The 21,816-nt window shown below is 35.9% G+C and overlaps 1 protein-coding gene across 4 annotated transcripts in view; it reads right to left on the bottom strand.

The window, feature by feature from the left end:
- The window catches only part of GASK1B (golgi associated kinase 1B), a 47,522-nt gene that overhangs the window by 11,412 nt on the left and 14,294 nt on the right, over positions 1 to 21,816 (bottom strand). For all 4 annotated transcript variants that reach the window (XM_074040998.1, XM_005556173.4, XM_074040999.1 and 1 more), the window contains exon 3: positions 19,438 to 19,652. In XM_074040998.1, coding sequence (XP_073897099.1) covers positions 19,438 to 19,652 — 215 coding nt within the window. The remainder of the gene's footprint in view (positions 1 to 19,437; positions 19,653 to 21,816) is intronic.

Raw genomic sequence — 21,816 nt, forward strand, 5'->3', positions numbered from 1 at the left:
GTTTTGTTAAATAAATAATGATTAATCATTAGATAAATAAAATTTTTTAAATGGAAAATACCAGATAGACATCTTGTTAGATTCAACAGACAAAATTATTCTATCAAATTATTATCGAAGTTTCTAATTGCTTACTTTGTATTATCTCATCATGAACTGGTATGAAGTGGCATGCGTCCTTGGATCATATTTTGAGTAGCACAGTACAAGACCACATTACTGAGAGTAAGGGGAACATTAGGGCAGGTAGTCAGAGAGAAAGGTGGAGAAGAGTATTGTTACCTAGGTGCAGTTATGTGCACCTACAGTCCCAGCTACTCAAGAGGCTGAGGCAGGAGGATCGCTTGAGCCCAGGAGTTCAAATCGAGCCTGGGTAACATAACCCCATCCCCTCACTCCCCAAAAAACGCACTGTGCCTATTAAAAAAAAAAAAAAAAAAAAACTAAAAATGTTTTATGTGTCTGCAAGTTTCATTTTTATTTTCTCATGCAGAGCTGGAAGAAAGGTTGAAGGCAAGGGAGCAGGTCATCAGGTGAAAACATTAAAAGAATGAAAACCAAAGGGAACACAGGCAGAACGTACTTGACAGATAAAAACAGGGTAAAATGAGGATGTTCTTCCTAACATAGGTAGGAAATTCCCAACATCGAAATGTTATTCTCATTCAAATCTGTTAGTTAAATTAGATAAACTTGTTTTTCCACCTCTGTTTTCCACCTCTTTAAGGGTCTAAGTGAGGGTATAATCACAAGCGTCTATGTAGGTGTGTGTGTTTCTGGTTTGGTAAGTCAGCATCTTAAGATCCACACCATCTCTTTTCAAATGATTCGTTTTCAGCATTTAAAAACTGCATCTTTAGAAAGAAAAACGCATATCAGAGAGAAAGTATAAATATGCAATAAGACATGTAATTGGTGGAATTTAACATTCACCATAGTAATTCACTCAATGCCTAGCACATAGTAGGCACTCAATAAATGTTTGTTATTGGATGAACCCTGCTAAAAGTTGGCACCCACTTTGTATATGGCTATTTACAATGCTCCTCCAAAGCACTGTCTTATATTGGGAAGAGTCAAATAAACAAAATGGTGGTGGCTTATCAAAGTAATGGATTTTTTAAAATGTAGCATACACTGAATAAAATACAAAAAAAAATGAACAGGCCAAATAATGGAATGGCCTGTGCTTGTTATGTGCTTTTGGTTAGTTTCTTCATGTGGGTTTAAATTAACTAACCATGGATAATGAATTCTCGTATCTCACAGAGGGTCCGCCATAATGCCATGTATGTAATAGGCATTCGATAAATACATACTGGGCAGGTTGACAGAAACAACCAAAGGAAATTCTTTTCTACAATAAGTAGTTTTCTGGAAGATTTCTTTCAATCCAAGTTACCTCATTGGATATCTCATTTAGAAAAAAGTTCCATTTACGACAATTATTTTAATTATTTCAAAAAGGGAAAAAGACAGTGAGAATTGTTATCATTATCAGCACCCCTTCAGACAGACAGATACAAAAACATATGGACTTGTTTATCAGATAATAACTTACACTGGAAAATCCCTTCACATGAATTTGCCTTGATGAAAACCATTGTATGATTGCCATATTATCAACGGAACTAGAGTTGGCCCCATGTAGTCTAATGAGTGTATAAAGGGACACTAGATTGTAGAGAACGCAACCTCAGACAAATCCCATCATCCCCATGGCACTTGCTAATATAGACACAGCCTCTTACTTGGGGAGCTATACAAAGCAAAAGCCTACAGTATTCCCCCCGCTCCACCCGCTGCCAGCACCTGTATCACCTGGGAACTCTCACTGCATAAAATAATGAATTTCATTCTTGTTCTCTGCTGCCATGACAACAGGTGCCTGTTAAATTAGTGAGCATGCATACGTGACTTGAAGAGCAGTTGACGAACGAAGAGAAGTGTAAAAATAGTCTGCAATATAGAAATCTAACAATGGGCATAGGATCCCTCATGCCTCTGCCTCTGTAAGGAGCATTCATTGCTCTACTCCATCTTTACTTTCGAATTCCATGTTTAAAAATAAATATCAGTGTATCCCAATCCAGGGAGGAATCTCTAGTTTCTTCCACATTAATAAACAACACGTAACAACACAGTATTTCTTTATGTATGAGTAAAAATATTCTAAGGTTATTATACATTTGGATCAATTTCTATAGATGCAATGTTTAAAATCCATATACTGCACCTCTCAATAAGAACCAGAAGTCAAACATCACTATGCCACAGAAGACTGGAGTCACCAGGCAAGCAACAATCTATTTTTGGAGAAAGAAAATTTATGTTCTATAATTTGCACAAGCAGAGATACTTGAAAATAGTCTCTGTCGGAGACACATCCATTTTCCTGTAAAGATTTAAAAAGAACACTCAGACTAAAAAAAAAAAAATATTTTTAACATTTTATGAAATTCTGATTTATAGAATGAACCACTCTTAAGCAATAAATTTAACATGGAAATGAAATAACCTTATTGTAATGAAATTTTTAATTGCTTTTCTTCAGTGAAGTAAAGCACTAGTATTTGGAACTAAATCTATAAAATAGAATTAGAAATGAGTAAAACATGTTCATTCACATCTGAAGGAATAGTATCAGTGAAAACCTTTTTTTTTTTTTTGCTTAACTGATGTGTATTACTTTTATTATTAATATAGAATTTCTATCAATTTTATTTCTTCTATAATATAGATTTTTAAAGGAAAATGACAAAAATACGTAAAGATAAGCTAAATGACTATATTAAAACCTAGTTTTGGTTATGGTTAACAGAACCCAATGTAGCAATCAAATCTAATAGCTATTTTAACATACTTTTTTTTATAAAAATCAGTTCTCTTTTAAAAAATAAATTAATTTTGACAGTCTAATTATTTTCTGGTCACTAAAAATAAATTATGCTTTTATGAATTAAACTTTTCTTAAAAATTACTTTTACATATACATATAGAATTTTCCATTCTATATTTCTATGCTTCTTGGGTTAGAAAATAGCTATAAAATGAAGCCCTTTATATAACCTGGCTAAAATATTTCAGAACACTGCTAAAGCACTTTACATTAAAAGTTCCTAATCATCAAAATAATCCAGAATGGTATGTATTTTTCCCCATATTACAATTGAAGAAAAACGTTCAGAGAGGATAGCAACTTGCCTAAGGAGATAAAACCAGTGACTCGTGTGGATTTCAAAAGACATCTGCCTGCCTACCACGATGCTTCCCCTGCTAGAAAAGACAAAGTTCTTGCTTTCATGAAGATTATAACTTAATGCCTCTAAGTATGATTCGCTGGGTATTCTCTATAGCAACCAGCATCATACTTTATACAGTGCAGGTACTTTATAAATGATTGTTGAAAGAAATCAAAGAACGCATACCAGCTCCACTCAGCTCACCCATTGAAACAGAATGCAGATGGCTATGGACTAAAAGATCTGTTTTCCCCTACCCGTCCTTTTGTGAAAATGTCAAAATCTTAAAATCACAGAATCTTAGAACCACAGAAATGGAATACCTTTGAAGTTATTGGATCTTATATAGACAAAAGGGAGTATATTTCAGAAAAGATAGCCTGGAATAGTGGTCCTCAAACTTTTGATTTCAGAATTCTTTCACACTCTTAAAAATTACTGAGGACCACCTAAGAGTATTCATTTCTGATTATTTACCATATAAAATGAAAAATTAAAGCCAAGAATTTTAAAAATAAGTATGCATTAAATTCATATAAAAATAACCTATCATATGTTAATACAAATTACGTATTTTAAAGGAACTTGCTATACTTTCCAAAGAAATGAGAGAAGTGGCATTGTTCTTTCAAGTTAAAATAGCATTTAATGAAAAAAGCAGCTAGTTCAGCTCACAAGTCAAACATTATGTAAGTAGTTTCCTCAAGACAACCATTGCACTATGGGATAAGTTGATGTGCTTTACACATTCTCATTTTGTCACACAAGATATTAAAAAGACAGAGACTTACAAGTACAGATTTTTAAAAATTAATAGATTTTCACTGCTTCAAGAAAAATTTTAAGGGAATCTGGCATTTATTTCATGTGTTATTTTTCTTCCTGTGACTGCAGTGGCAGTGAAGGGTACAATGACCACTGGTACAGTTTGGTGCCTGCCTTTATTTATGCTAAAGCATCAACAGATTTAACAACTACTGCATATATCAACACTGAAAAAAGCGAAAAAACAAAGTCTCAGTATTACTGTGAAAATAGTTTTGCCCGTATGGACTCCCAGAAAGGCACACAAAAACCATGCCCCAAACAGTTTCATTCAAGTTGACCACACAACAGTAATAATTCTTGGAAGCTCCATATAACTCTTAGTGATACATGTCCATAAACATCATGAATACGGTTGGGAAGAGCATGAAACTAATAGAATACTTATCCTACTTTAGAACTGGTTGAAACAGCTCTCACTTAACCCTTAACCCTCTCTGAATCTACTTCTTCATTAGCCAATAATGAGTCATAAATTTTAAAAAATACATACAAAAACCATATACATTGAGCCCAATGAATATCTGTCTGCCCTCTCAGATGTTCCTATGAAAACACTATCCTGTTCATTTTTCCAAAACAGTTATATTTGCATCCTACCAGACTTACTCAGAGGTTCGGTGCTTTGACCTCTTGCTTTGCTCGAACATACCCAACAAGGTTGGTTTCAGACTGTCTATGGTTCAATGGCACAGGCTTAGTGAAGAGGCCAATCCTAAAAGCTAGTCCCAGCAATACATTAAACAATGTTTGAATCTCAAATAGTTATTTATTAAATCACACAGGCTTCCTCAAATCTCTCATCTTTCTAGCCCAGCTATGTCTATAACTAGACTTGCCATTGAAGCATACTATGCACTGATCAATTTCAACATAGTCTAAAAAAATTCACCACAAGGGTGGAAATAAGCAAAAGAGACATAAAATTTAAAAATATATACTGCACTTTTGATTAATAATAAAATTAGAATGAATCCAGTAATGCTCAACTAGTTGTCACTTAGCAATTTGAAAATTATAAATATAACATATTTGATCAGACATTTCCTTCTTTAATTCAGACTAATTTAAGAGCAAAAACTTATGTTAACCAATTTTCTAGTCTACCTGTGATGCAGATGAGGCTTTAGAACAACAACGCCAGCAATCTCTGAGCATGAATGCTAGATAGTAGATGGAAGGAATATATTAAGTTCTAGAGGCTTTCAGGTTGGAAGCAGACATGAGGAATCTATATGTTTCTTAATGGAAGAGATATGATTTGAGACAAAGATCAGTCTGAAAAGGATGTGTACGAGCACATGTTATAATGACCCCTGTTCATCATAGAGGCATAGCTTATGAGCTATCGGGCCTCAATAACCAGAATGTATCAGAAAACATTCAGAAGTACATTCTGGTTATTGAGGACAAGTATCTCATAAGCTATGCCTCTATAATGAACATAGGTCAGGGTGGCTAGGCTATTCTTTTTCTTAAAGTTGCCATCATGAAAAAAATGCTTAAATTATGTGAAGTGAGAGAATGTGGTCTTAAAAGTCAAGTCTCCACTAGAAAAATGAGGTTAATGCCCAAAAGGGAGATTCATTGGTCAGTGTCCTTGTATTTGCTTTTTTTTTTTTCTTTCCTTCTTTCTTTCTTTCTTTTTTTTTTTTTTTTGAGATGGAGTCTCGCTCTGTTTCCCAGGCTGGAGTATAGTGGCACAATCTCGGCTCACTGTAAGTTTTGCCTCCCGGGTTCACGCCATTCTCCGGCCTCAGCCTCCCGAGTAGCTGGGACTACAGGCGCCCGCCACCATGCCAGGCTAATTTTTCCGTATTTTTAGTAGACACAAGGTTTCACTGTGTTAGCCAGGATGGTCATGATGTCCTGACCACCCGCCTTAGCCTCCCAAAGTGCTGGGATTACAAGCGTGAGCCACCGCGCCTGGCCGATGTTGTGGTTTCTTACAGCACCAAATACCATAATGAGCAGCTCCACACTGTGAAACATTCAAAGAAAGACCTATTCAATCTCCACCACTAAAGGCAGTGGTGAAGAGACCATGAAAAAGAGTGTGGGGCATATTCAACCAGCAGTGGATAGACCAAACTACAACACACACACACACACACACACACACACACACACCCCGTATGAGGAAATAGTGGCAGACAAGATTGGAAAGTTAGCAAATTAGGTCATGGGATTTATTAAAAGCATGCTATTTTTTTTTCTATATAAACTGTACCTTTGGATAACCACAAAGGACATAAGGTGAGATTTCTCTTTAAAGAAGTAGTCCAACTAATAAATGAAGAATTAATTATATAATTAATATCTCACCATTTTTCAATTCCCAGTGAACTGGTGGATCAATGTGAACATCAGTAGATGCTATTATCACAAAAAGGACTAACCAGATATGATGTCTTGTGATAAAAGAACACAACACTATCTACAAAGAAGACTTGACAAAATAAATCAAATCTAAATTTGATCATCAATTCAACACCAATCTATAGGGAATATAGACAATGGAAGGGCAAAAGAAAGGCACCGCAAAAGTACAACCAGCAAAATCTAGAGTGTGAACTCTACAAAACACATGATCTGGTTTCTTCAACAGGCTATTGAAATGGAAAAGAGAAGATATAGAGATGAAGTCCATAGATTAGAAGACACGTCAACCAATCACAAAGTGTGGGCATTATTTAAATATTGATTCAAACAAACAAACTGAAAGATATAAATGACATTTATGAAACAAAAATGTGGCCACTGATCAGATATTTGACTAAATCACTGCTCAATTTTATTTTGGGTGTGATCGTAGTAATGTGCTTATATGTTTTATCTTCTAGTGATATACACTGAAATATTTACAGATGAAATAATATAATGCCAATTATTTTCTTGAAATTAATGTGGATGTGGAAAGTAGATAGAGATAGAGATTTAACAAGATGGATCATGAGCTGATAATTGCTGAAGCTGAGTGACAGGCACATAGGGGTTTATTATAATATCCTGTCTATTTTTGCATATGTTTAATTTTCCATAATAATTTTTAATGTTCTAAAGAATTTAAACTTTATTTTCCAATCAAATGGAAGTCTTTAGAGATTTTATTTTGCAAGTGGCAATATGATTAAAAGGGAAATGGAAAGATAAATTCAGCAATGATTTGCACATTAATTGGCAGTTGGGGAAGACTAAAGACCAGGAGATTAGTTAAGAGTCTCTTACAGCAACTTGATCTACATTGACAAAAGTCTGATTGAGGTAACATTAATAGAAATGAAAAGGAAAAAGTGACAGGAATGATTTTGAGGAACATAAAAGTTCACTACTACTTAAATATGAAACACTAAGCAGAGAAAGATTAAAAGATGACACAAAAATCTCAAACCTGGCATATTTTAAAAATAGTAATGTCATGAATAAAAACAGGCCAGTCAAGATGACAAATTGCTAGGTGATGAGGTAACCAATTTTACTTTTGGACATCAAGTTTAATGAGGTAACCAATTTTACTTCTGGACATCAAGTTTGAAGAAGTGACCACTTGCTATTAAAGTAAATTATTGTTTAGCTACACATGCATAAAAAAAATCCTTTTTGCTGTCTCCTGAAATGTGATGATGTGTAAAAATACAGTTTCATAAATTAAACTTAGCATAATAAAATAATTGAATAAAATAAAATATAAGTCAAACTTTCTTGTTACTAATATTAAAATAGCCCAAACTCTTCTTTGATAAAATTCTACATTTTTTGTCATGTTTTACCATTAGTTTACATTATTTCACTGCAAAAAATATTCATGTTCCTTGATATCATAAGTAGATCTGTATATGTACTTATTTTACATCATTTTCTCTGTCTCCATACATCTAAACATATAAAACAGTGAACACATCATAGGTGCCCAATAAATACCAAGTTTTCTGCCCAATATGCTCATTTATTGCAAGCAATACTCAGAAAAATAAGATTGTAATTTTGCCAGATAATTTGGAAAGTCTTCTGAAGCTTCCTTAAGTAAGATAACATCATTATTTTATTAAGTAGTATCATTAATTATCTTAAGTAACATCATCAATACTGAAATAATTTATCCTAGTGACAAACTATGGAAATATATATAGTAGAAACTGTGTCTAAGTCAGACTTTTGAATTTCATTTATGACAAACTTAGTTGTACACAATTAAAAGTCTATAATAACCACAATACTGTTCAGTGCTTAGCATGTCCATACCTGAAAGTTTGGAATTTGTCATTTTTAATGCCTAGCATCATACATTCCCTTATCCTTTACCTTAGTAAGTGATTCCTTGTGACTAAGCGAACCACTCTAATTACCTCTATTTAAAAAATTGGGAAGATGCCTCAAAAACAATAAAAAGCAGAAATATATTGTTCTCTAAACTCTCTGATCCTTGACAATTTTTGCTCCCTAGATCCACCAATTCAGCATGCTACCCAATACTGACAACTAATCCCAGACTTTTTTTGCTACTTGAAGCCAAGACGACATTCAACTACATCATCTCTCATTGTTTACTAGAAAACTAATGCGAAACTGTTTCGTTCGTTTGCTTGAACTTGCCAATACATACATGGCTAGAGGTCATTTAGTTTGGCAGTATTCTGATTCAGCAAAACAATAAAACCAACCCAAACTATTTGAAATCCCAATGTCTAGGACCCTGGATCTCCATGTCTCTTGCTGTCATAGCACCTGCCTGTGAGTGTGTTTCCTCACTCACCTCTGAAAGCTGGCAGCAAGACCCTTGACCATCAAGCAGGAGAAAAATCCTCATCATCTATCAAGAGGGCCATAGTTGGAATCTTTCTTTCTTATGCACATAGAATGTTCCTGCAGAAACAGATCTTTCCGTGAACAGTAATAAGTTCCCTCTTGTTTCAACAATGATTGGTTGGAATTTTTATTCTTACTTTTTTCACACCATTAAGTGGGAAAAAAAATGCACAGAATCAAAAACAGGAGAAGGTAGGACAAAGATGAACACCTCTTAATCTAATTCATTAGACTCAGGAAGTAATTCTTTAGAAGTCAGGTAAGAATTAGGAGGACAGAGTTAAATTGAAAGAGACAAATCTAGGAGGCAAGGCATACCAACTCATATTATTGTTGTCTGTTGAATTTATGAATATAAGTTTACTATAGCCATCTGAGAGAAAACCACCTTTAGGGAACAGGATATTTCTGTAAGCACCATTTCTCCCACTTAAAGAACTTTTGCATACATTCAATCCTTTGCTAAAATTCCTCTCTCTCATAAACTCTCTTCCCGTCTCTTGTACTCACCTAATTTCTGCAGGTTTTTCCATTTCTAGATTACACGTCACATTTTCTGTCTACACTCTTGAAATTTCTTTTTATAAAATATTACTCCTAATTATGGCACCTGCTATATTCTGCTGTGATTATCTGTCTCTTCTACTAGACTGTATAACTCTTGAGGGCTGGGAAATGGTCCCATTCATCTTTTATTACCAGCACTAAACCTACTCAGTGTCTGCAGCAAACAAGAGCTCAGAAAAGTCTCTTACAATCAAGTGAAAAGAAATGTATGCAGGCTTTTAATCTGATGGTAGAAAAAAATATCTCCCAAGACATATCTTTGTTGGTCCTCCCTTATGCTAACACCCATTAATTTATCATTAAATAAACAGTTATTCTTAGAAAATGTAAGTATATGAAGAACTTCATCAAACAGTAAAAATACTAAATATTTTTTACTTGTTTGATTCTTTTATTTTCTGAACTTCTAATTCTCTTCCTTTAACAAAGCTAAATATACATGTATTGTGAGAATAGTTTATATCTTTCATGTTTAACATTTTTAATCTGACACTTTGAACTTAATATTTTAATATAACTAAGTAGTTTTTTTTCTTTTTTCAGTAAACCATGCCCTGAGTAAGTGTGACATTTCCAGACACTCTGCTGCTAATAGAATTGTTACAAAGTTGAAAAAGACAGGGACTTGCCCTTGAGAAATTCACAGTTTGTCAAGACAGACTAGTCAAAAATAATTAAAGCTTAATAGGCGAAGCCCTATACGTATGAAAGTCCAAATGAAATTATTTGGGAATGGCTTATAATTTAATAAATAAAAATAATCATAAAATAGTTTATTTAATTCTTACTTATTTCTACTCTTATTTCTGGATGATCAGTTGCTTAATTCATAAGCAATAATTATTGAGCGCCTACCATGTACTAGGCATCATTCTAAATGCTTTATGTATATAAAAATATTTAATCATCTCAATAGCTCTCTATATATGCACCATTATTATTCCTATTTTACAGATGAGGACACCAATACAGACAGAGGTTCAAGCAACTTCTTGAGGTTAAATCAGTAGTAGCAGAAATGGGACTAAAATGTAGCTGACTGCAGAGTCCCAGCTCCTAACCATTACAATACAGTGTCTCTTTGGTCAAAAAGCAAGTTTTCTACCTCCTAAATGTGCTCCTGTTATGTTATATAATCTTTTGAGAGAAGTTTGACCAAATCTTGGAGACTCAAACACTCTCTAAAATACTTTTCTTTGTCTTCCTAATGGAGGTGACTTTTTGTCTAGGCAGTTTATACCCCACGCTTCAAGAATAAAAGATTACTTGTGTTTCTCTCACATTTTACAGACCCAGTAAAATGGCATACGCTTTGTGAATGTAGATTTGTTAAATGGGTAAAACAAAAAGAATACTGTGTACAGAAAATTAACAACTGGGTTCTGTATTCCATTGCTCTTGCTCTGGCATCATAGAGCAAGTGATTTTAGTTTGCTTCAGGCATAACTTTTCTAAGATTGTTCACAAATATCCATCCAATACATTTCTAAATACCATTTAACTGAAGCACTTATTCTGATTTAAAATAAAATTTTCAGTGTAATTGATGAGAAAGAATGTATAGATAATGATAACTATTTACTATGGCGTTCACGAAAAATGACCTAAGTTTGTCCATTTGTTTATTTATTTATTCAATACACTTTTTTGATTGATATTGTTCTATAAACATTTTATGGCCAGGTGTGGTGACTTATGCCTGTAATCCCAACACTTTGAGAGGACGAAGGAAGAACATCACTTGAGCTCCGGAGTTTAAGACCAGCCTGGGCCACATAGTGAGACTCCATCTCTATTGAAAATCAAAAACTTAGCCAGGCATGGTGGCGCATACCCATAGTCCCAGCTACTCAGGAGGCTGAGGCAAGATGATCACTTGAGCTGGGAGGTTGAGGCTGCAGTAAGTTATAATCATGTCAACACACTCCAGCCTAGGCAAAGAGCAAGACCCTGTCTCAAAAAAAAAACAATAATTAATTTAATTTAAATTTTTAAAAACTTTTATGATGGTGAATACAGGAAGTAAAAGAATCAAGATATGATTTTATTAAAAACTTATCTGGCGTAAGATCTACTGTAAGCGAAGCCAAAAGAAGAACAACAAAGTAAGAAAAAGTGTTTAAGACATAGGATTGACAAAGGTTAATTTTCATGATATACAAAAACTTTTTATCAATCAATAAGAAAAAGCTACAGAATGCAATAAAAAAGCACAATGATTTGAGTGAGCAATTCACAGAAAGTAAAATGTAAATAATCTATACATATTTGAAAATAGAGGCTGGGTGTGGTGGCTCATGCCCAGCACTTTGGGAGGCCGAGGCGGGTGGATCACTTGAGCCCAGGAGTCTGAAACCAGACTGCACACAATGATGAGACGTGTCTCTAAAAAAATTTTTTAAGATTTTAAAAAGTGTGGTGGCGTGCGCCTGTTGTCCCAGCTACTCAGGAGGCTGAGGTGGAAGGATCGCTTGAGCCCAAGAGTCTGAGGTTGCAGTGAGTTTTGATCACACCGCTGCACTCCAACCTGGGCAACACAGAGAGACCTTGTCTCTATTTTTAAAAAGGGAAAGAAAATATAATATCCTCAATATCGCTCAAAATGAAAAACTGAAAAATATAAATAATGCCCATTGCCATCTACAAGATTAGCAAAAATATAATTTGCTTTAGACTTCCCACAGTTGGTAAGAGAAAAGGAAAGAGGTAGTTTCATACTTTACTATTGAAATTGTAAAATGCTGCAACATCTGCAAGAAATTAGCCTCTTACTTTTTGCACTGTGGGAAATAAATAAATGTTGAATGAACAAAATATGCAAGTCCATTCTCTCAATTGCTATCCCTGTCTATATAATTTGACAAACAGTGTTACTTTTGTAAATACTAACCAAATTAACTTCTAATAATCAGATTAACTTCTGATTTTAGCTTTGTGCTTTAGCCATAGCTAAAATCAGGAGCTCCAATCTTGGTATTATAATTTGAGTAAGTTCTAGAAAAGTCTTGCAGAGACCTCAACCTTATGGAGTATCAAAAAAGAGAAAGGCCGTCCCACCCCAGGCAGAGGGGGCAACAGATTTTAAACATTGATCTTTGTTGAAAACTCCTAATAGTGATTTCACATGTTCAGATTCGTCCTCAAGACCACAGACAATAGGCACGATAATGATTAAAGCTGCTGATGCACTCAGAAGAAGACTGAGGATCAGCTGGAATTTGTTCTTGCTCAGTCAGGAACAAGTATGAACAGCAGAAAGTTACAAAGTAAACACACATCTTGGACAAACATCTCTCTTCCTCTATGTTGAATCGTATCTCTTAGAGGCAGCAAGCGTTACTACTCCCCTCAAAGAACTCTCTGCTTCAAATGGTATATTTAGAATGCCCTGAATGTCACAAGAACAGTACCAATCTTATATTCTTACTCATACTTGTCCCTATCCTCTCTATCATTGACAGCCTACAATCCTACTCAAACTCTTCCTCCTTCACTATTTTATGGCGAAGCGCTCTTCCTCTTTTGACCTCATAAAAATTAGAACTTATGTCATCCAGCAGTTCTTAGATGGAACTATCATTTGTTTCATACACTATGTTTCCTTAACTAAATAATTTTTAAAAAGCTTAAAGTGGGGCAGTGAGGATAATCACCTTGTACTACTTTGCTACCATTCTGGTTGTTTTCCTCACTATAACACATGGTAGATGTTGCATAAATTGAGCTTCCCTCAATAGAAGAAAGAATGATAAAGGCAGTTGGGTGGAATGAGATTTAGTTGAGGCGTTCAGAATTAAAACCCATGTCACTAGAGAACATAAAGGTTTGCCCTGTATTCACAATAGGTTAGCGCTTATGTTCATCAGCTTCAAATCTCAAGGTCCTTTCTCATAGACTTCACTGCCAGGTTCATAATTTACTTTCCATTGACCTAATCATTCTCAGGAACTTCCATATCTCTGCTTACCACTCCCCAAACACTTGACCTCGTAGTGAGAACCTTTACCTACTTCACCCTAGGTACTTTCATTCCTTCTCCACTTTATCACTATGACATTTTATCATATGGACTTGTTTCATTAATCCAAGGATAACTTGGTAGTAGTTATACAATAATGGCTAAAAACATAGAATCTAGCATTAGCCAGATTTGATGATATCTCTGTTCAGGAACTTACTAGCTATGTAACATTGAACAAGTTAGATAATTGTTGAGAGACAATTCTTCATGGCATTTCTGCACATCTTACATTAGATTTTGTTCTGTATGTTTTGTTTTGTTTTTGGGGGTTTTTTGTTTGTTTGTTTGTTTGTTTTGGTTGATTGGTTTGTTTGTTTTGAGAGGGAGTCTTGCTCTGTCACCCAGGCTGGAGTGCAGTGGCATGATCTCGGCTCACTGCCACCTCCACCTCCCGGGTTCACACCATTCTCCTGCCTCAGCCTCCTGAGTAGCTGGGACTACAGGTACCCGCCACCACACCCAGCTAGTTTTTTGTATTTTTAGTAGAGACGGGGTTTCACCATGTTAGCCAGAATGGTCTCGATCTCCTGACCTCGTGATCCCCCCCACCGCCTCAGCCTCCCAAAGTCTGTATGTATTTTTAAGAGTATTAGCATACCAAACAGAGAGTATCTCCCTCTGAGATGAAGGGCAGATTTGTTTCCTGACAAAGATAATAAAGATAATGTATCCATCTGAGGCAAATATTTGGCAGGTTAGCTAGCAGCCCCTTATAGAATGGGGGGTTTCCTAAGCTTAGAGTCCCTCAGCAGTAACATAAACACACTATCTGAAGCATTCACCAAGGCCACTCTGTATTGCCCCAATAGAACTTGAGAGGCAAGGGAGCATAAAACTCATGGCACCTGCTATATCATGAGTAATAAAGTCATTTGTTTCTGACCCAGGAGTCTCATATCTTCTGCTAACATCTATCAACCTGTGGCAGACTCACCTGTTAGCTTCCAAGTAAAGTAAAATCCCAGACTCTTTATAGCTCTTGATAATAACTTCTCTGTGCCTCAGTTTTCCTGCCTATAAAATGGAGGATGCCTACTTCACAGAGCTAGTACATTAATAAAATGGAATAATGAGATAATGCATATATAATGCTTAAAACCAGTTACAGCCTTATAGCTGGACCCTTGAACACTCTTTAAGGAGGCAGAACTTGGTGGCTGCTGACCACCTCCTTGCCAAGTCAAATGTCCTACTCCCCAATTCAGTCCTTGCTGGTGTCTCTGCACCACTGACATCAGGGATCCTTTCCTCCTCCATCAAAGTTCCTATTTTGTAGTCTGTGACTCTACTAAACTGGTTTTCTTCCTACATTTTTGTCCTTCTCCAATTTCTTCCTCCTGCTCACACTCACAAAACAATCAATTAACAAAAGGATAATGTTTTCCAAATGTCCTGAGGCCATTCTAAATTTCTACAAGATACTAGTTAACAATGCAACAACAGAAAAGTTTTTTTTCTAAAATGGGGGAAGGGAAACGCAGTAATCAGAATGAGGTGCTGGAGAAAGTCCTAAGATATTTATCAAAGGGAGAAAAGAGTCATAAGAAAACCTTATAAAACGTGAGGAGTCACACAATTATGTAGATGATCAATATTTATTATTCTCTAATGTAGACTCTTCATGAAAAATTTGCAATAAATTTAACTGGAAAGAAGGAAAATAAGTTACATGGCCAAGTGACCATTGAAACACAGTGTGGAATGTTGGAAAGAAGACACTTTTACCATCAACAGATTCCAACAGATCCCAGCTCCAGACTTGAGTAGTTGTAGGAACTTGAGTGAGACACTGAACCTCACCAAACTTCAGTTTACTCACCTCCCAAATGGGGTAAGACTATTTCTCATAGCTCAACAAATGGTAGCTATGGCGAGTATGATTATTGCAGGATGATGTAAACCAAAAATAAAATTCTAAGCCCCCAACCAACTGAACTGATCTCTACGCCTGGGGCATTCTACAACCAATAGAAATAGAAAAGATCATTCAAGGGTAATATGAACACCTTTACGCACACAAACTAGAGAACCTAGAGGAGATGGACAAATTCCTGGAAATATACAACCCTCCCAGATTAAACTAGCAAGAAATAGAAACTCTGAACAGACCAGTAACAAGCAGAAGGACTGAAACAGTAACTGTGATGGTTAATATTGAATGTCAACTTGATTGGATTGAAAGATGCAAAGTATTGTTCCTGGGTGTGTCTGTGAGGGTGCTGCCAAAGAGATTAACATTTGAGTCAGTGGACTGGGAGAGGCAGACCCACCCTCAATCTGGGTGGGCACCATCTAATTAGCTGCCAGCACAACTAGAATAAAGCAGGCAGAAAAGGTGGAAGAAGCTGACTTGCTGAGTCTTCTGGCCTTCAACTTTCTCCCACACCGGATGGTTCCCGCCTTCAAATATTAGATCCCAAGATCTTCAGCTTTTGGACCCTTGGACTTACACCAGTGATCTGCCAGGGTCTCTCAGGCCTTTGGCCACAGACTGAAGGCTGCACTGCTGACTTCCCCGCTTTTGAGATATGAGGACTTGGACCAGCTTCCTTGTTCTTCAGCTTGCAGACGGCATATTGTGGGACTTCGCCTTGTGATTGTGTGAGTCAAAAATCCTTAGTAAACTCCCTTTCATATATACATCGAACCTATTAGTTCTGTCCCTCTAGAGACCCTAACTAATACAGTAATTTAAAAATTGCCAACAAAAAAAGTCGAGGACCAGATGGATTCGCAGCTGAATTCTACCAGACATTCAAAGAAGAACTGGTACCAATCCTATGACACTATTCCACTATAAGACAGGGAAAGAAGGAATCATCCCTACATCATTCTATGAAGCCAGCATCACCCAATAGCAAAACCAGGAAAGGACACAACGAAAAAAGAGGAAACTACAGACCAATATCCCTAATGAACAAAGATGCAAAAATCCTCAGCAAAATACTAGCTAAACCAATCCAGCGTATCAAAAAGATAATCCACCATGATCAAGTGGTTTCATACCAGGGATACAGGGATGATTTAACATATGCAAGCAAGTCAATAGATGTGATACACCACATAAACAGAATTTAAAATAAAAACTACATGGTCATCTCAACAGATGCAGAAAAATCATTTGACAAAATCCAGCATCAATTTTTGGTTAAAACCATTGGCATAGAAGGGACATACCTTAAGGTAATAAAAGTCATCTATGACAAACCCACAGCCAACATTATACTGAATGGGGAAAAGTTAAAAGCATTCCCCCTGAAAACTGGAACAAGACAAACATCCCACTTTTCCCACTTCTATTCAACATAATACTGGAAGTCCTAGCCAGAACAATCAGAAAAGAGAAAGAAATAAAGGACATCCAGATCAGTAAAATGGAAGTCAAATTGTCACTGTTCACTGATTATATAATTGTATACCTAGAAAACCCTAAAGACTCCTCCAAAAAACTTCTCGAACTGATAAACGAATTCAGTAAAGCTTCAGGATACAAAATTAGTGTACACAAATCAGTAACTCTGCTATACACCAACAGCAACCAAGCTGAGAATCAAATCAAGAACTTAACCCCTTTTACAATAGCTGCAAAAAAAAATAAATAAAATAAATTACTTAGGAATATACTTAACCAAGGAGGTAAAATATCTCTACAAGGAAAACTACAAAACACTGCTGAAAGAAATCATAGGTGACACAAACCAATGGTAACACATCTCATGTGTGTTTGGATAGGTAGAATTAATATTGTGAAAATGATCACCCTGCTAAAAGCAATCTACAAATTCAATGCAATTCCTATCAAAATACCACCATAATTCTTCACAGAACTAGAAAAAAAAAATCATAAAATTCACATAGAACCAAAAAAGAGTCCACACAGACAAAGTAGGACTAAGCAAAAAGAACAAATCTGGAGCCATCACATTACCTGACTTCAGACTATACTATAAGGCTATAGTCACCAAAACAGTATGGTACTGGTATAAAAACAGTCACATAGCCAATGCAACAGAATAGAGGACCCAGAAATAAGTCCAATACTCACAGTTAACTGATCTTCAACAAAGCAAACAGAAACATAAAGTGGGTAAAGGACACCCTATTCAACAAATGGTGCTAGGATAATTGGCAAGCCACATGTAGAAGAATGAAACTGTATCCTCACCCCTTACCTTATGCAAAAATCAACTCTAATGGATAAAAGACTTAAATATAAAACCTGAAACCATAAAAATTCCAGAAGATAACATCCGAAAAACCTTTCTAGACATCAGCTTAGGCAAAGGCTTCATGACCAAGAACACAAAAGCAAATTGCAACAACAACAACAACAAAAGATAAATAGATGGAACTTAATTAAACTAAAAAACTTTTGCATAACAAAAGAAATAATCAGCAGAGTAAACTGACAACCCACAGAGTGGGAGAAAATCTTTACAAACTATGCATGACAAAGGACTATTATCCAGAATCTACAAGGAATTCAAACAAATCAGCAAGAAACAGAAAAAAAACAAAACAAAACAAACAAACAAACAAAAAAAAAAAAACCCATCCCATCAAAAACTGGGCTAAGGACATGATGAATAGACAATTCTCAGAAGATATACAAATGGTCAACAAACATATGAAAAAATGCTCAACATCATTAATGATCGGGGAAATGCAGGTCAAAACCACAGTGTGATACCACCTTACTCCTGCAAGAATGGCCATAATAAAAAATAATAGATGTTGGCATGGATGTGGTGAAAAGGGAACATGCTTGCACTGCTGGTGGGAATGTAAACTAGTACAACCACTATGGGAAACAGTGTGAAGATTCCTTAAAGAACTAAAAGTAGATCTACCATTTAATCCAGCAATCCCACTACTGGATATCTACCCAGAGGAAAAGAAGTCATTATACAAAAAAGACACTTGCACATGCATGTTTATAGCAGCACAATTTGCAATTGCAAAAATGTGGAACCAGACCGAATGTCCATCAATTAAGTGGATAAAGAAAATGTGGTACACATATACCATAGAATACCACTCACCCATAAAAAGGTATGAAATAATGGCATTTGCAGCAACCTGGATAAAATTGGAGACCATTATTCTAAGTGAAGTAACTCAGGAATGGAAAACCAAACATTGTATGTTCTCACTCATAAGTGGAAGCTAAGCTGTGAGGATGCAAAGTCATAAGAATGATACAATGAACTTTGAGGCCTCAGAGGAAAGAATGGAAGGAGAGTGAGGGATAAAAGACTACACATTGGGTACAGTGTACACTGCTCAGTTGATGCGTACACCAAAACCTCAGAAATCACCACTAAATAATGTACCCATGTATCAAAACACCACCTGTCCCCCCAAAACCTATTGAAATTAAAAAATAAAATAAAATTTAAAAATAAAAGTAAACCTGAACACTAGTTCAGGCCATGGTGGGAAAGGGTGGTTGGGCATGCCTCCTTATACCTTTTTCTCTTTGGAATTCAGGCACAGTTGACCAGAATTAACATTAAAAGAGAACCTAAGATCGACAAAACAAACTCTCTTTGTAGCAATAAGATACCAGCATGACAGACAGTGGGCCCTGAAAGAAATCAAAGTATTTTACTCCAAGATGTATTTCCTTGATATATTTTGAAATGGCCCTGCCAAGCTCTCACTTGTGCGGAAAATCTACATTCTGTAGAGAATCCCCTTCCAGATCTTTTTTCCTGGTCCAGGAGAGATTAAGAGTCTGGTACCTCTTTAAGTCTGATAAGAAACATTTACAACCTCTTCTCTCTGAAGCCTGCTACCTGGAGGCTTCGTCTGCATTTGGCCATTATGGCCAAAACCACAATTACTTTTGCACCAACCTAATAGAAGGTATCACCAGCTTCATAAAAACTCCAGGTGCTGAACATTCCTTAGTGTCAGGCTAATATAAGTCAGTGCCAGTCTTAGGTAACTGTTTGCTTAATTTGATAAACTTACCTGTAACAAAAAATCAAAGAGTGCCATCTTGGACCACTCATGATGATGTATTTCAGTACAACCCGATTCAGGCTTGGGTACTCGGCCGTTCTGCCAGCATTTCTGTTTCAGCAACTGCTGATAAGTTCCCCAGGTGAGCTTAACGGAAGAATGGGTGTCATTACTTGTTGGAGATAAAGATGCATCCCAGAGAATGATGGGACACGGGCGGCCATCTATGGAATCAGAAAAACAAACACACTTTCAGCACATTACTGACTCAGGGTGTGCCTTTGAGCAGGTCGTTCACTCTTCTCACAGTCTCACTCTCACCTATCAAATGTGAGAGTATGATTTGACAATATTTTATGGTCCCTTTGTCTTCTGAAGTTTTAATACTTTCATACCTCAGTGCTTCCTGTTTGAAGTCTTATAAAGCAGAAAGTTATTGTTAGACAACGAAAAAAAATTTTTAACAAGATACTTTATAGATGTGGCAGGAATAGGCTACTAAGCACCAATAACAACGTCCTATGGTTAATGTGGTTTTATTCCACATCTAAAAGCAGCCACCACAAAAAGGGAAAGAATCCAGACATTTATAATTGTCTATTCAACGTCTGAGTGGAGCTGCTCTTTATTTGTAATAACAACTGTCTGATTTTCTGAGGCCACATTATGATGTCAGGAAGAAAAAGAATTTTTAGAAGTCGCAAATTTAAAAGTGAAATTGTATGGTTCACACCAATCACTATAATCTCCAAAGACGGGAAAAAAAGAGGCAAGAGGTTTTTTCTTTCCTGATAGAAACTGTGCAAGCACAACAGTGTTCTTGTTAAGGGATCATTTATTCACACACAACCTCAACAAAGTTCATTTAAGCAGATGTCAGTTCTTCAACTGCATATGCATAGATGATCTTTTTTAACCTGTCACTCAATTTGTTTTGTCTCACTTTTGGAAGTTTGGAAATGCAATTTCTTTCATTGTTAAACTGTACAAAGAATGATGGGCCCCAGTGAAATAATCATAAACAAGGAAGACCATGATCCAGACACATTAAACAACACTTCAAGCTTAAAACCAATAACATCATTCCCAAGCCCCCATTTCTGACCAATAAAGTCACAAGGAGATGGTGTTGAGCATTTTTGCTTATAACTCAAAAATCAGAATGATGCACCTGATAAAAACAACTAAATTACAAAGATCCGATAAAGCCCACTTAACTCATTCTTAACAGGCCTGAACAACAGAGGCCTCTGAAATTACAACTGGAATGTTCAGACTTGTCATAGGAATTTTTAAAACCTCTCTTAAATAGCCTCAGATGTTCTCAATATATAATTTTATGGTCTATTAGAAACTTTTATTTTGCCACCTTACTGTCTTGCCATGTTGTAGGGTTCTTATCTCCAGTCTTTAACACAGGAAACAGTCCTCTAACCACTCCTGAGTTTAGAGTTATACTAACCTTAATAGTTTTAGTAGCATTAACTTAAATCATTCTAATCACTTGCATTATAGTTCTGTTCAAAGAAAAATCTTTCTCCCTTTAGCCTTGCAATGTAGGCCAGGGCATGTGGAAAGTCTATTGGATTATGGAAAATATGCTACAATCATTCATACAAAACTAAGAGAAGAGTGGAGAAAGAAATGTGAGCCATAACAAAAGAGCTTCATTTGCAGCACACTCTCTCTCCTTCCAATTTCGCTTTACCTTAGTAAATGATTTGGGGTTCCTGGGACCTAATTATATCTTCTTAGATATCAGATAATTTTAAGTATGTATATCCCAAATACTATGCCAATTTATTTTAAAAGAATAAATTCCAGGTAAAAGCAATCCATCATGCTGTGGAAGACAGCACTGGGCCAGTATAACCAAATACAAATAGAAAATAGACACATAGCCTCCAAAGGTGTGCGCTTCAGGCGTCTAAAAATAAACACCAAGAAGCTCTTTCTATCAGTGTCTTTGAACCAAAGTTATACACAAAGAGCACTTAGCATGCTCAGGGCTAGAAAGTATTCAAAGGGAGTTGAAACCTAACAGTGAACTTCAACACACATCAACACACGGGTCAGAAGGACAGCAGTTTCCTCAGCAATTCATATAAGGCCTTTGGAGAAATATGGAAATGATCTACATAAACAATTGAAACCTGCTGGGCTGTGTTTCTTCCCTTTAGAAACATTTGTTTCTAATTGTAAAACTAATTAAAGGTAAATCCACTCATTTCATGAAATACAGAAAAACATAAAAATGTATAGCTAAGAAAATAAAAATCAACCATAACCTCCTCTCCCAGTAATTGGTTCTGTTATTTGTATATTTACCTCCAGTATTTTTCTATCCCTTTCTTTCTCATCTGAATAGGTAAACTGCTTCTAGAATTT

Source organism: Macaca fascicularis, chromosome 5, assembly GCF_037993035.2.
Source record: "Macaca fascicularis isolate 582-1 chromosome 5, T2T-MFA8v1.1".
NCBI classification, from domain to species: domain Eukaryota; kingdom Metazoa; phylum Chordata; class Mammalia; order Primates; family Cercopithecidae; genus Macaca; species Macaca fascicularis.